At 35.6% G+C, this 15717-nt stretch overlaps 1 protein-coding gene across 1 annotated transcript in view; it reads left to right on the forward strand.

Moving 5' to 3' along the window:
- LOC148939853 (tetratricopeptide repeat protein 21A-like) overlaps positions 1–15717 on the forward strand; it is a 274902-nt gene that overhangs the window by 63023 nt on the left and 196162 nt on the right. The window contains exons 6-8 of the mRNA XM_089105983.1: positions 4130–4313; positions 6686–7269; positions 9284–9437. Of these exons, the coding sequence (XP_088962109.1) occupies positions 4130–4313; positions 6686–7269; positions 9284–9437 (922 nt within the window). The remainder of the gene's footprint in view (positions 1–4129; positions 4314–6685; positions 7270–9283; positions 9438–15717) is intronic.

The following is a 15717-nucleotide window of genomic DNA, read 5'->3' on the forward strand; positions in this document are numbered from 1 at the left end:
AACCTCGAAAAATTTGGGAACAATTGAGGCACTGAGGTTTAGATTTTAAATATTTAGTTTTAGTATATATTATTAATTATAACAAAAATTTATTTATAAACCACAGAAAATTTTTGACGCTTACGGAGTAATTGAAAAAAATAATAAAGAACCAGAAGCGAAATTAAACATTGACATAAAACTAAATAAAAAAGATCAATTAATAAAACACAAGCAACTAAAAATATTAGCAACAGTTATCATAAGCAAAACTGATAAGGCGATGTTGGCATCCCAATCTAAACGAAGCATCCGTTACAAGGGTCGCAAATAATAACAATTTTTTTAGTTCACGCCATATAAGAAAATGACACTTGTGAAAAATTGAAAAAAAAGAGAATACATTAAAATTATACAACAGTAAAATTAACTAAACAGGAATAAGAGATGAGGGCCCGAAAATCGGTAAAAATGTGAGCCTGTTACATCAGGTAATCCAAGCTTACGAGTTATTTTACTATTACTAAGCCCGGGGAGGGGGGATAAAGCAAAGAATTTTTATATCTAAAGTAAAAAGACCAATTTTGCTTAACATTTCTCTTTTTTTAAAGGGGGTAATACACCAGAAAGGTAAAGGATAGAATGATCACAAATACTAGAATAAAGCCTACCCATTTATCGTCTACTGTACTTCCTTTGATTAGCAACAATCGTAGAATAGCCAAATAAAATTTTCTTTTTAACATCACAAGCAATGTGCTGCCATAGTCTAGAAACTAAATTAGCAACTGGAGAACACAACCAGATGAAGGAAGGAACGGAAGAAAACCCCAACAAAACTAAGGGGGTATGAGAAGAAGTCGGGTCACAAAAAAATAGAACAAAAATAGAAATTCAGGAAAATCAACAAAAAGCGAAATACGAATCTTAGAAGAGAAACGGGGAACTTTTGAAACCGTAACCGAAAGATTTTGCTTATTCTTACATGAAATAGTTAGTGGTAGTGAACTGTAAGTAATGAGCTACTTGGCTCAATAGTAACCGAAACTTTATAAAATCGGAATTTTGATATCCAGTAAATACATAAAAAGCATCAGCTTATTATTCTGATTCCAAATATACAAGATTCATCAAGTTTAATGTTCCCCATCAAAGGTCACGAGCCTGAGAAAATTTGCTTGATTTTCGACTAAGTAGGGAAATGCCACCTGAAAGTCAAGCAATCTTAATGAAAATTACACCATCAGATTCTACGTATCATGGACCCTACTGCAGAACTTCAAGCTCCTATATAGAAAAATGTGGAATTTTGCATTTTTTTTTCCAGAAGAAAGAACACGGGTGCGTGTTTTTTTTTTATTTTGTTTATTTTTTCCCAAGGGGTGATCGTATCGAAATAGTGGTCCTTGAAGATCCGGAGAGGGTGCATTCTAGTGGAAATCAAAAGTTCTAGTGCCCTTTTCAAGTGACTAAAAGATTGGAGGGCAACTAGCCCCCCTCCCACACTCCATTTTTCCCAAGGTTGTCCGATCAAAATTTGAGACAGTCATTTTGATCAGCATAGTTGAAAAATCCAATAACTATGTCTTTATAGGTAACATGACCCCCCACAGCCCTTGGGGAGAGGCCTTTAAGTTATGAAATTTGCCCATTGTTTATGGACAGTATATGTAATTGTAAAGTATACGGATATTTTGAAGGGAGGAATTCGTGCTTCGGGTGGGTTTCCATATGGATAATTTTCCGTGGAGAGGGAGAATTTTCTGGGGATGAACTTTCCAGGGGAAATTTTACACTGGGGGTGTTTGACAGAGCTCCTTTACAAAATTCTTTTTATTTGTTTTACTTTTCTTTGCCAACTCAATTTTGCACCTTGCTCTTTACGCTAAGGTTTGACTTTTTGTCCAAATTCCTGTAAGAACAGCTTGTGAAACACAAGGGCCGTTTAATGAGAATAATAAGGCTTTATAAAAGTTCTAAGAAAGACTTTAGCGTAAAGAGTGAGGTATTGAGAAGAGGGCAACCCCCATCATATACTGAATAATTTCTGTTCGTTTTGAGTTTTAATGCTTCTCCTCACTTTCAGTTGAAAAAACTTGTTTTTATTCATTTATCTAATATCAGTAAAGGATCATCCGCACAGGTAGAATATAAAACATCTGAAAGACTAATTAAACAGTTCAATTTAATTTCATCTAATACACTAGAAATATACATCTTGAATATGCAACACGATAAAACCTCTCCTTGTTTTACGCCACAATATATACAGGGACAAACGGAGACCCAAATATACTAATACGGAGGTAGGAATTCTCGTACTAGAAACGACGAAGAAAACTAACTGAAAGGCTTAAACAATTATCAAAATAGTAAAAAAAAGACTTGATAGACCACACAGTCAAAAGTTTTAGAAAGGTCCAAGGCATATATAAAAAGTGACGAGCCTTCAACCAGGTTACTTTTAAGGGCAGAAGAAAGAGCATGATGAGCGCGCCGGTAACCAATACTAGATTGAAAACCAAAATGAATGGATAAAACATTCGTATATTTTTAATTAGGAGTTAAAATATATTCAAGAATTTTACTATTAAATATTATTATTTTTTACTATTAAATAAAATTCAAAGAATTTTACTATTAAATTTACTATTAAATGATACGCAGTTATTATTGGGAGAAAGATCAGCACTCAGGAGGGAGTTTTCCACGTTTTAAAAGTTGAAGTCATAGACAGCTGTCATAGACAGCTGTCATGAATTCATAGACAGCATGTCCCTTATAGACAGCTATACAAAACCAGCTAAGGTACTAACCATATAAGAACAACAACTGCAAATATAATTAAACAACTACCAACACTTTGGATTTGTATTATTTTTACTAATACCACCAATATCAAGAGAAAAAGATTTGAGCTTCTTAATTGCATTTTCGACAGCATCTACTGACACTAGAATAATATGGCCTTGATGAATCCAAGGCAGAACACTTTTGAAAGTATATTTGGTTTTGCAATAGTGTCACCATTTAGGTTAAGCTAAATCACTATTTTTGAACCCAATGGCACAGTTTTGTTTCCATCCAGAAACACTTCTAGGGGGGTACAGTCTATTTTCAAAAGTTCCCGTTAATATGTATTCGCAGTGAACTTTCCTCCTTACTATTAATCGAAACAACAGTTACAATTCCTCATTCAGCATCAAAAGGTGATAATTTCTGACTTGAAAATTGTTTTTTTTATAAGTATATTTCTAAATTTTTGGTTACTATGGGCTGGACTTATACACAACGGACTAGTAAGTTGCGATGCATGCCACAACCCTGATACGTTTGCTGTGTGCACTTGTATATTAAGATATAGTTTTTGTCAAAATTGTATTCTGTCTGAATATTTTCTTTTGCGAATTAAAAAATGCGTTAGAAATAGGAATTTACTTTCATATGAGCCATAAAACATCTTTTTGTAATGTTTAAGTGTTCACTAGTGGCAACAGAAAAAAAGGAGAAAAAAGAGGAAAAATATTCCTGTTTCCTAAGCTGAAAAATACTTTTCCTTGTCGCTCAGGATAGGAGAATTTTAATTATCATAACTCCGGTTATCAGCTAGGGCAATTCCAATGGCGCAATTTTAACTTCCATCCAAGACCCTTTTTGCCAGATTTCAGTCCATTTTTAAACTTTCCACTAATTTTTTTGTAATGAATATTTAACCATTAAGATTAATCTAAGTAATAGTTACCCATTTCTGGGTCAGCTTCAAATGAGGATGCTTCCTGACTTGACAGTTCTTTCAAAACATATTTTTAAGTTTTTGCATACAATGGACCATGGTTCATTCTTTACTATGTTGCAGCAGATACTGCAACCATGATTGGTGTAGACAATGGCATGATGTTTCACTAACTGTTAGCTATTTTCTTGTTCAGTTACGTTGTCTAAAAGCCCACCTCATCTTCAATTGGGGCAGAAACAAGTCATAAGAATAGTTCAAGGAAGTACAAACTTCTTAGAGAGGATCCGTGTATTAAGCTCTGAACAAAGTAAGGTAGATGATGTCCATATTAAGGTCTTAACCTGACTCGTTTGTGTTACATTAACCTGTTAGAATTGGAATGAATTCTGACAGTAACTGTTTTTGTCCTTTTAGAATGAAAATAAAGAGGTAACTCGTCATCTTTTAGAGCGTTTAAAAACATGGCAAATTCCTTCTTCGAGAGCTTATCATTTTTCAGCGCTGGAATTGGAACTCTACCTCTTCCTGAAAGAGTATGACAGAGCTGAGGAGATTTTGAAGAATGACTGCGTTAAAGACTCCTTAGAAATAGTTTTCTGTAAGTTATTTATTTTATGCTGCAAACTCGATTTGGATCAAAAGCAACTATAAGAATTTCCAAGAAATATAACTATTTCTCAAAAATGTAATTCATCGACATTTCTTGTATTTTGAAGAAAGGGAAATGAGATTAGAAGCTCAGGAAATATTTTCTATTAAAGAAAGTTGATTAGTCCATTCCAATATTATAGTCTATTAAAAGTTTTCTGCAAATCTACTATGTATGTCGCTTTAGGATTTTGATCCTAAAAAAATAATAAAAGAAATGGATTTTAAACGTAAGATATAAAGCTCTGTAGTTATAAAGCTCTTTGTCTCGTTTTTTATTGGTCGTAAGAGGGTAGCAGGACCTTTCTTTCTTTTATCTATTTCTGTTGTCTGTCTGGTCTGTGGACTATCGTATTGCATGATTTTAGTTAGTTAATAGTAATAAATGGCATCAGGTTGCTCTTCTTTTCTCTTTTACAGTTTTTCGTACCGTTTAGTTCATATTTTTTTTAATTAAATTCAAGTTGCCATCAATCCAAGGACTAATGGTTGAAATTGCCAAACGAGATAGTCTGAGCAAGAGGCACAGCTGGCACAAGCCATTTTCAGGAATGTATAAAAATAAATGCTATTTTCACTTTTTGATAGATAGTCTATCATCCATCCATCCATCCATCTTAGAGCAGAACTAAGGTAAATAGTTATAGAACTTTAGTGATGATCATGATTTTAGGATTGACTCATGACGGTCAATGTCGACTGGACTTTTATGGGAAATGAGGGGAGGGAGGGGGGCTGGATTTGCTTGGACTCAAAGGTGAACACGTGACCTAAGCCTACTAGGCGTGCAGTACTTGCATTACATTAAAGTAGTGTCTAATTTGGTTTTTTATTGGTTTAGATATGTCGCTAGTAAACAAACTTAAATTTAAAAGGATGGAGGGGGGGGTGTTATTCACCTAGTATTGTGCATAGAGCGTCAAGTGTTAGCAAAAATATGGCTAAAATTGTTTCATTTCATGAATGTATCGTATCTTTTTGTATGTTTTGCTCCGAGCTATTTTTTCAGTAATTTTGAATAAAGCTTATATTATTTAAACATGAAGGAAGGGGGGGGGGGGTGCGCTTCTTGAGTTTAAATGATAATTATTACCGCTAGAAGAGATAAAAAAAAGACACTTTAAAGTACCGTGAAATTGTGAATACGAGTTTTCTGCAAGACTTGGACCCGTATCTCACAGAAGGATTCGTGGCACAGTGGAAGACGTGGCACAGTAAAAAATTCCCACGTATTTTATTACGTTGAAAGTATCCTATTTGTTTAGTTAGTACACAGTTATTTCTTCTAAAATAACTTTGGATGCAATTCCTGGTCCGTACACAGAAGGAAGGAGAAGATGCCCTCCCCCCCCCCAAAAGAATAGTAGACGCCTAATACTCTTAGAAAAAATATTAAAAGTCTCTCAATCCACATTGAGCTCTTTGAGCTGTTTTAAATCATGTTCAGTCTTAATCTTAATCATTACACAAGCAATTTCCCTTTTACTAGGAGTTAGAATTTTCTCCTAGAGAATTTAGAAAATTCATCAGATGCATGTGCTACCAACTGACCAGTAGCCTACAAGATAAGCATAATGTTCGAAGTATGCCAAAGATATAATTTTTGGCGGGAATGCACCAATGGAACAACGTTGCCAAACAATTTCTTTTTAAAAATGCGTTGATTTGCTAAGTTGTATGTACAGCTCTAAAAAAATCATTACAATGGTGAAAACTTTATTTAAAAAAAGATACTAAATTCAATAGAAAAAAAGCTCTGGCTTTGTAGTTAATATGCCAGTTTAATTCTTTAGATGGTCTTCAAGTTAGCCCTTAAAAGCTTAGGAAGTATAAATATATAACTAATTATGATCCTAGCCGAGTGGTTAGCGTCGTAGCCAAGTGGCTAGCACACCGGACTTGAAATCCTGTGGTCAGGGGTCCTGGCTATTTTGTTTGTATCGGGGGTCAATGGTGTAACTCTGTAATCTCAGCCAGAGTTGACCCAGCTGTAAATGGGTACCTAGAGAAATCCGAGGGGGGGACGGAAAGTGTTAGGTGATAAGCCCCAACCACGCCTTGCACTCCGGCCGAAGGCATCAAATCAGAATCAGGAGGTCGGTACCTGTGCTACGCAGATCATTGGTCTGCATGCCGAAAAAGTTTTTTCTTAAATGATCGTGATAAAAAGGGGGAATAAAATGAATTAATAATAGGAATAAAAACAATCCTTATATCACTGCAGAAATTAACTTTGTGAATAACTCTATATAATGTTATATACAGTTATGTGAATAAATCTTATATTAGTATTTACTTATTAATACCATTTCCCTTTTTAAGGTTCTGCTCATCTAACTTTACTACAAGGACGTCTTGAAGAGGCAGCACATCTGTTAGCTTATATTGAAGGAAGGATTCACATGGACACTCCATCATTCTTCTTGTATTTAAAAGCCTTCTATTCGATGTTAATGGGGAAAATTTATGAGGGTAATAACCTACTCGAGCAAGCTCTGCGTAATCATCTGTCAGGATTAGAATTTCAAACAAATTTGATCAAGTTCTACATTGACCTCGATGCCTATCGACTGCTAGAGATGATTTTCTTATATTTTGAATTTTCTGCCAAGGAACCTTACGAAAAAGGAGAAATTGTTGACCCACTGACAGTAGCTGCTGGGACTAGTGGTAAGATGTTGGCTCAGCACTTTCCATACCATAAATTAGCTCAGCTTTACTGGGCAAGACTCTGTTTTATTTTAGGGGATTTAAGTTGCAGCATTGTCACTGCAAGAAACATAACAGAAAACATTGACAATCAGTGTGTGGAAGCATACTTACTTGAAGCGAGGTCTTTTTTAGTTGCTGAAGATGGTATGGCAGCAAAGCGCTGTCTAGAAAACTGCTTGAGCTACAATTTTTCCGTAAGTGTTTTATTTTGTAGTCTTATTTAATAGATGAAAGGTCTAAATTCCTAATGGATGTTGAAACTAAAGAAGTAAATCTTGAAAAAAAACCGGGTCTATTGCAGGTAGTAAGATAGGAAGGAAATACAATAAAACGAAAGTTTCACTTTGTATACAACCAAGTGCTGAACAGCGCAAAATAACCTAAAGCATAACAAATTCAATAGAAAGCGGACTCAAAATTGCAAGAGAATAAAGAGGAAAAGGAAAAACCCACAGACCGAACAACAGCTTTTTAAAAAACTAAAAAGTTTAGAAGAAAATTTAAGTTTTTCTTTTTATTCTGTTGATTTTAGGTAATTTTATCTATACAATATATTAAGAGTTAAATTATTTCCTTACGCCAAAACCAAAGACACCTTAGTGCATACAAGGAGATTATTTGTTTGGTTATTTTTCTTCTTCCCCTTAACTTCTTACTCGTCATCTTTTCTGAGATTTACTCCTTTGGTTTCATTGAATTGATTATTTTTGGGGGTGGGATGTAAATTTATGCATTATTTGGGGCATTTCAAACACTTGACATTCGCTTTTATTCATTTTTTTATTATTTCTGTATTCTTTAGTGTCCATTTAAAAAATGGACACTGTATGCCACCTGTTTATTTTCTGTGACTACCTTATTTTAATAGATATCATATGTCCTTACTATAATAATATATCCGTATATATTCCTAATACATTCTCATAAATTTCTATATTTTCCTAGTAAACCCGCCAAAGATTTTACATATTTCTATCACACCAAATGTATTTAAAAAAAATTATTTACTTGATTTTAAATAAAAAAATTTAATTTATTAATCTGACATGATAAGGATTTCGCATTTTAAGAATTTGTATACCCCTGGCCATTTTCGCAATCAATTAGATCCAAAAAACTGATACACTTCTACACTCGATAATATCATCTATGCACTCGACGTGCCATTCTCGAGAGTACTATACTACTGTTGAGCGATGAGAAACTAGAGGCTGTAACCTCTAGCCTATGTAACCTCTTTCTACATATTAATTCTAAAAAGTTTCTTAAGCAGGATTCGAAAGATCCCTCTCGTTTTCTAATATAAAGCTCAACCAGTTCTTTTGATTTTAGGTTTGTTACGAAGTTGCCTATTTCGGCTACGTAAATTAATTAGTTTATAAACTAGTTAATTAATTAGTTTATTAACTAGTTAATTAATTAGTTAATTAATTAGTAAATTTATTAATTAGTTATATTGCTTAGAAATTGCAAACTAGTATTATTTTAATAGCCTTTTAAAACTAGTTAAGGACGGCAACGGCTATTAAGGTCAAATTATTCTCATGTATCTTATCCATGCAGTTCTTCAGCTTGAATAAGTTTACTTTTTGACTTTTTTTAAATGACCCCTCGAACATCTTATTTTATGATGTGCCAGTAACCCACTAGAAGTGACGGAAAAAGAAAAAAGAAGACATGTCACTGCTTCCCATGTGAAAAAGTGATTTTCCTTCTTGCTCAAAATTGAGGACTGTAATTCTTCTGTATAGGGTTTTCAGCTATGGCGATTCCATTGGTTCAGTCTTTATTTTGATCCAAAATTTTGAAGCATTTTATTTTGGCCGTATCCAGAATTTTTTCTCGGCTGGGGGATATTTTTACGAAAAGGGAAGGGGGGGGGGTATATAACTTTAAAAACACGTCAAAATTTATTTATATGGATTTTGTTATGTTATTACGAGTAGGACTAAAATTTAGGGGGGTTCAAATCCCTTGGGTAAGGTTTTGGGTTTCAGGCTGTTTCCGGAAATTTCCGGAAATTCATTTTTGCAAGTAACTTAAACCAATAATATTAGCCGAAATAACAGTTATCATTCCTGAATCAGCTGCAAATGGCGATTTTTCTTCAGATTGCTTAATAGGCCTAGAAAGTAAGGAATGAATTGTAATAATCAATTATTAATAAAAAAACATTGATTACTGATTAAAATTAAATTTATGTGGCAGGTACGCTCAATGCCCGAATATCACTTTATTTTGGGTTGTATTCAAAGACGCCAAGGAGACTTTTCATCAGCTTTAAAAACTCTGCAGTCAGCTCAGAAAATGATGGCTGAAAAAGAAGAATCCAGAGAAACAACGAATGAACTCAAGTCAAACGGTACGTAGCATATTCTATCAGCAACATTTTAAGAAATTTAAAATAATTTCTGGTGAACTATTATCTCAATTAATCAGTGGTTGTACCGAAACAATCCTGCTCAAATCATCCTCAGGGCCATACTGTGGTGTTTCTTTTGATCCTGAAATTTTCCCCATTGTAGAGTGCAGACGGTTTGCTATCATTGTATTATCCTTTCTTGTTTTAGTTTTGTTTTAGTTTAAAGGTTTTTCCAATAGGCAATGATTAGAAGTCCCCCCCCAAAAAAAGTCCCCCCAGATCCCATCCCAAATACCAGTGAAACTGATACCCATCCTGGCTGGTCAAGCTCACTATCAGAAAGTTCACATGATAGCTCCAATTCTGAGAATAGGACAATGATCAGTGTAGGGGCCAATGTCACTATAAATAATGATAATGGGTTTCAAGAGGTCCTTTCTAGAAGCTCTAAAAAAAGGAAAAAAATCTCCCCAATCAAAAGCATTTCCCCTCCCCCTACCCAAGATCCTCCCTCCCAAAACTTAGGAATTTACCTTAAAATTTCTCCTAAAACCCCCTTTGAAATAGAAAAAGATTACTGCAATAAGAGTTGCAATTTTCAAATGGCTAAAATCAATGTTCTCTCTTAATATTCACCGTGATGGATCTCTGCTAATAATTGTCCAGGATCAATAATCAGCACACAACAATCAACCCAAAGTCCCTTCTGAATACCCCATTTAATGCATTTAAATGGAACCCAAAACAATCCCCAACAAAAATGATAATTTGTAACGTTCACCCAGAAAAACCTACTCAGGAGTTAAAAGAAGGGCTCTCAGATAGGGCTGGCAACACAATCCCAGTTGAAGATGTTACCCAACTTGGTAAACCTAACTCTAATGGCCTAAAAACAAGTAGATCCTTCTTATTTACACTGAAGGAAAACATTAACATCCCTGAAAACCTGAGGGCTGTGAGGGGTTTGTCATTCTCAAAGACATAATTTCCGGACCTTTTAACTACATTGAACAAAGTGGTTGTTTCAAAGTCTTTATTAGATTTGTGTGGGAAAATAGTGGGTATGAGAGGAGGGTTAGCTGCCCTTCAGTTACTCCCGACTAATAAACATGACACTAGCTCTTTCAATTTCCGTTTAAATGTGCCCCTTTCTGAAGTTTATACTAAAGCGCTTTGTATAAAAAAAAACTTATATGCCCCAAGGGCATAACTTACAACCCTTGACCTGAGGGATGTGAGGGGTTTGTCATCCTCAAAGACATAATTTCCGGACCTTTAAACTACGTTGGACAAAATGGCTATCTCAAAATTTTTATTTGATGTGTTTTGGGAGATGGTGGGCGTGAGAGGGGGGTTAGTTGCCCTTCAATCACTTCCGACTATTAAAAAGGGCACTAGCTCTTTTAATTTCCAATCGAATGAGCCCTTTTTGAAGTTTCTACTACAACGCTTTCTATAAAAAAAAACTTATATACCCCAGGGCATAACTTCCAACCCTTGCCCTGAGGGCTTGGGGGGGGGGAGGTCATCCTCAAAGATCTAATTTGCAGAACTTTCAACTATGTTAATATTCCCCTTTGAATGAGTCCTTTTCGAAGTTTCTACGACAACTCCTTCGATACGAAGTGCCCTGGCTTAAGACAAAGAAACCAAAAAAATAAATAAATAAACAATACATTGTGCCCATGTTGTTCTTTACTTAGGCAGCACTACTGCGCTGCCTATGATAGGTGCAACGCCGTGGACAAGTGGTAATTGTAATAGCAGTGGTAGGATATAAATAATAAACCTTATAATAAAAATCTTATATGCCCCCAGGGCATAACTTACAACCCTTGCCCTGCGGGCTGTGGAGTAGTGTCCACCTCAAAAAATAATTTCTATTTAAATAATTTCTGGAAATCAACTACGCTGAACATAATGGCTATCTCAAAATTTTGATTGGATGGCAATTTTGATGGAAATTTCCAATAGAAAGGGCCCTTTCTGAAGTTTCTACAACAATGCTTTCTATAAAAAGCTTATATGCCCCCAGGATATAACTTACAACCCTTGCCCTAAAGGCTGTGGGGAGAATGTCCTCCTCAAAACATAATTTCTATCTGGAAATCAACTACGTAGAATAAAATGGCTATCTCCTTTTTGGCTAGTCCTTTTTGTAGTTTCTACAACAACGCTTTCTATAAAAAACCTTATATGCCCCCAGGGCATAACTTACAACCCTTTCCCTGAGGGCTTTGGGGGAGTTGTCATCATCAAAGACCTAATTTCCAGAACTTTCAACTAAGTTGGAGGGCACAAGCCTCTCCAATTTCCAATTGAATGAGCCCTTTTCGAAGTTTCTACGACAACTTCTTCGATACAAAATGCCCTGGTCTCAAGGAAAAAAATAATAAATAATACGTTGTGCCAACATCGTTCTAATATCTCCCCAGCGCAAAACTTGAAACCCGTGCCCTCAGGGCTGTGGGGGAGTGTCCTCCTCAAATACATAATTTCTATCTGGAAATCAACTAAGCTGAACAAAATGGCTATTTCAAAATTTTCATTGGATGTCTTTGTGGAAATTGTGGGCGTGGAAAGGGTAATAGCTGCCTTCCAATCACTTTCGACTTTTAAAAAGGGCACTAGAAATTCCAATTTCTAATGGAATGAGCCCTTTTCGAAGTTTCTATGACAACTCATTCGATACGAAGTGCCCTGGCATGGAAGAAAAAGAAATACAATAATAATACATTGTGCCAACATCGTTCTTTACTTAGGCAGCGCTATTGCGCTTCCTATGATAACCCATCGAAACTTTCTTAAAGGAGCCTGGGTGTTACAACTGCAATTGACAGGAGGACATTGCGTGTGGCACTGTTCAGCACTAGGCCAACGCCTTCTTTTTTCCGACTGCCACCATACCAGAGCAGTGTGCACCCTTTGCCAATGCCCTCTTCACCATTACCGGGGAGATGTGTTTCAGTGATTCCAGCTATATTCACTTTATGTTTTTTTATTTCTTTGGCTTATAGAAGCTTTGAACCGGGTTCCTTCATTGTCAGGACATTCCAGATGGTCACATTAATGCCACGTTGGTCAATAATGTTCAGAAGGAATCTTCCTTGTGTGCTCCGGGGTCGAAAAGCAATTTGAGTTGATGTATCCGAGGTTGAATTTCTGGTTCCATTCGTAATAATAAAAGTTTCGGAAGTTGGGCTGCCAATCCAACTATTCCTGGGTGCATTTAGTTCTCCGGTGGCCAAATACCAAAGGTACATGGAGGTTGTTCTTCATGCGCAAATTTGCAAGGGAACTAAATCCAGACGAGCATCAATACTCCCAGTTGCATATGGCTATTTGTTAGGGTTCTTGGCTCCGATTATAAAATAAATGCCCTTTTTATAAGCTTAATTTTATTTCTCTTTAATTTCATAGCTTTAATCCTGGTCCTAGTCTTAGCTATTTATTAAAAATCTTTTCCCTGTTAATATTCGCATCCGGTTAACCGATCACGAGATGTCTTTAAAGAATTCACTAATTGAGAAAGCCTCTGAAAAAAAAAATGCAGGATCTTAGTGACTCATGCAGGAATAAAATTAGCTTGGAAAGGCCAATGGTAAGTTTTGTGCTTCAATTGAATGGGCAATTCACATGCCTTGATTTTTATTGGTCAGAGCCTTTGCACCTCAGTGTTGGAGGTTAGTCGTTGGTTTTTGCATTAGTTGATTGCAATCAACAGTGCTTTTTGCGATCTTGACTTGTCACAGTACGATTTTAATCTTTTGTTCTAAATAGAATTACTTTCATCATTTTTTTTACTTAGCAGAGATCTTTCTAGAGAGAGTGAGTAAAAAGTTTTGGTATAAGAAAGAAGGTTCTATACTATCCCAAATTTCTTTCTCGATGGAAAATCAGATTTTTGGAAGAAGTATATCAGGCTTGAGACGTGGCGCAACCCCGTGGCCCTTACGCCCACAGAGAAACCTTGTCACAGTTTGAAATTATCTAGAGCATGGTACTCAGAATGGGCATTGGTTTGTAAATACACTTCTTGTGAACGTACCAGAAAACTAGCAGGAATTAGGTCAATAAGCTAAACAATAACCAAAACCGCTGTCAAATATTATACCAGGATTCAAACTAATGGAGAGAGATACCGTATTTTCACTTTGTTTTGGTAGCGCTTGGCTGCAGAATCCAACTAGGATTGCGTCTTAGAAAGTATTTTCAGCCCTCTTTTTCAAACTGATCATTGTTGAGCATATACAAGACAAGAAGAGGAGTATCCAACATAGCTAAGCAGAGCTTAACTCTTACAGAAAAAGCTTCAGATTAAAAAAAAATCATCTAGTTGTTTAAACTGATTGGTCCCTAGTAGTAAATAAACCCGCTGCAGCAGCAATAATTTCAGATGCCTCTCTGACCATTCTTAGGCCTCTTCCACTAGACACCACACTTTTGATTGCTGAAAAGGCAGCAATATTTGAGTCGCTGAAGGTTTTCAACAAAGTTCTATCTCACTTATGTAAGACAGCAAGCTTTTCGGATTGTTAAACTGCTCTTAAACTTATAAAAATCTATAACCTGGAATCCAAAGGAAAGTGATTTCAGGAGACAAGGAAGCTACTGGATTCTTTTCCCACGATTAAAATAGCAGTGACTTTCCCACATATTCTTAAAAGGAGACAGTCTTGCTGCAGAGAGAGCAAAAGTCTATAAAGCCATAACTTGCTAGAAGGCATTCAATCTTTCTAAGAGGTGTAATTTATAACCGCCATCCTTATAGAAGGCCACCTTTTGCTCTGGTGTTAATTTTCAAAGAGCCTGAGTATGATTGGTTGCTTCAAAATAAAAGGCTTAGCAGTGATACTGAGACGAGAAAATACAGACGGAAACAACAAAGTGATCCGAACCGTAGAATCTGCAACTTGGCTGAAGAAACCTTGCAAAATCTTCTTTACGAATGCACGGCAACTACTCCTGGGATTTAAAAATTGGATGCCCCATTCAAAAACCTATTATTTCTAGATATTAACCTGATTGTGCATATACGTTTACCAGTTTCCTTTGAATAGATTTTACAGACTGATAGCCGATACTTAAAAAAAACTTAGATGTGCTCTGATTTTATTGCTCTGTCTCGGTTGATTGATGAGGATGTAACTTATTTTTTTATTTTTCCTTCACGAAAAAAATGTCTGTTTATTTGTATTTTTACCTTGTGCAAAAGAGAGATCAGGTGAGCTGGAAGAGCCGTATTGGCATCAGCTGGCATGTAGGCTTTAAACTGCTAGGAACAGGCAGCTCAAATACTTACACTTCCTGTAAGTCAACTGAAATATGTATTATGAGTGTTGATTATGTATTATCTGCATTGTATGTGAAACGTACTATGAATGTACATATAATATATTATGAACGTGAAAATGTGCAGTTGGAAGCCAAGACGGAACCCATGCAGGGTTCCATGTCCTTTTTTATTATTTTTTCTCTCAAAATTGAGGAGTTTACAAAATACATACCGTAAATAAAATTACAAAATAAAAATGAAATACTTCAACAAACGTAACGAAGCATTGATGTTAATTGGGCTTAATAACATAGCTGAAGAAAAAATGGAAGAAAAATATAACAACACAAAATCAAACATTATTTAAATTCTGGAAAAAAAGCGGAAAAGATTACGATAGAAAGAAGAAGTGATTTTGCTAAGAATAATGGGAATAAGTCGAAGAAGAAGAAAATTAAAAATGCAAACTCTGGTTGCAGCAACATTTAAAGAAATTTAAACTAAATTTCTTGTGAATTATTATCTCAATTAATCAGCTGTTGTACTGAAAAAATTGTGCTCAAACGCTCCTCAGTGCCACACTGTGGTATTTTCTTTGATACTGAAACTTTCACCATAGAGTGCAGACGGTTTGTTATCATTGTATTACCCTTTCTTGTTATAGTTTTGTTTTAGTTTAAAACTTTTTACAATAGGCAGTGATTAGAAGTCCTCCAAAAAAATAAAGTCCCCCCAGATCCCACCCCAAATACCAGTGAAACTGATATTCATATAGGCTGGTCAAGCTCACTATCACAAACTTGACATGATAGCTCCAATACTGAGAATAGGACAATGATCAGTGTAGGGGCTAATGTCACTATAAATGATGATAATGGGTTTCCAGAGGTCCTTTCTAGAAGCTCTAAAAAAAGGAAAAAAATCTCCCGAATCAAAAGCAGTTCCCCTCTCCCTGTCCAAGATCCTCCCTCGCGAAACTTAGAAATTTACCTTAAAGTTTTTCCT

This window comes from Artemia sp. Qi Xiang Cuo, chromosome 20 (assembly GCF_049724085.1).
Source record: "Artemia sp. Qi Xiang Cuo chromosome 20, ASM4972408v1, whole genome shotgun sequence".
NCBI classification, from domain to species: Eukaryota; Metazoa; Arthropoda; class Branchiopoda; order Anostraca; family Artemiidae; genus Artemia; species Artemia sp. Qi Xiang Cuo.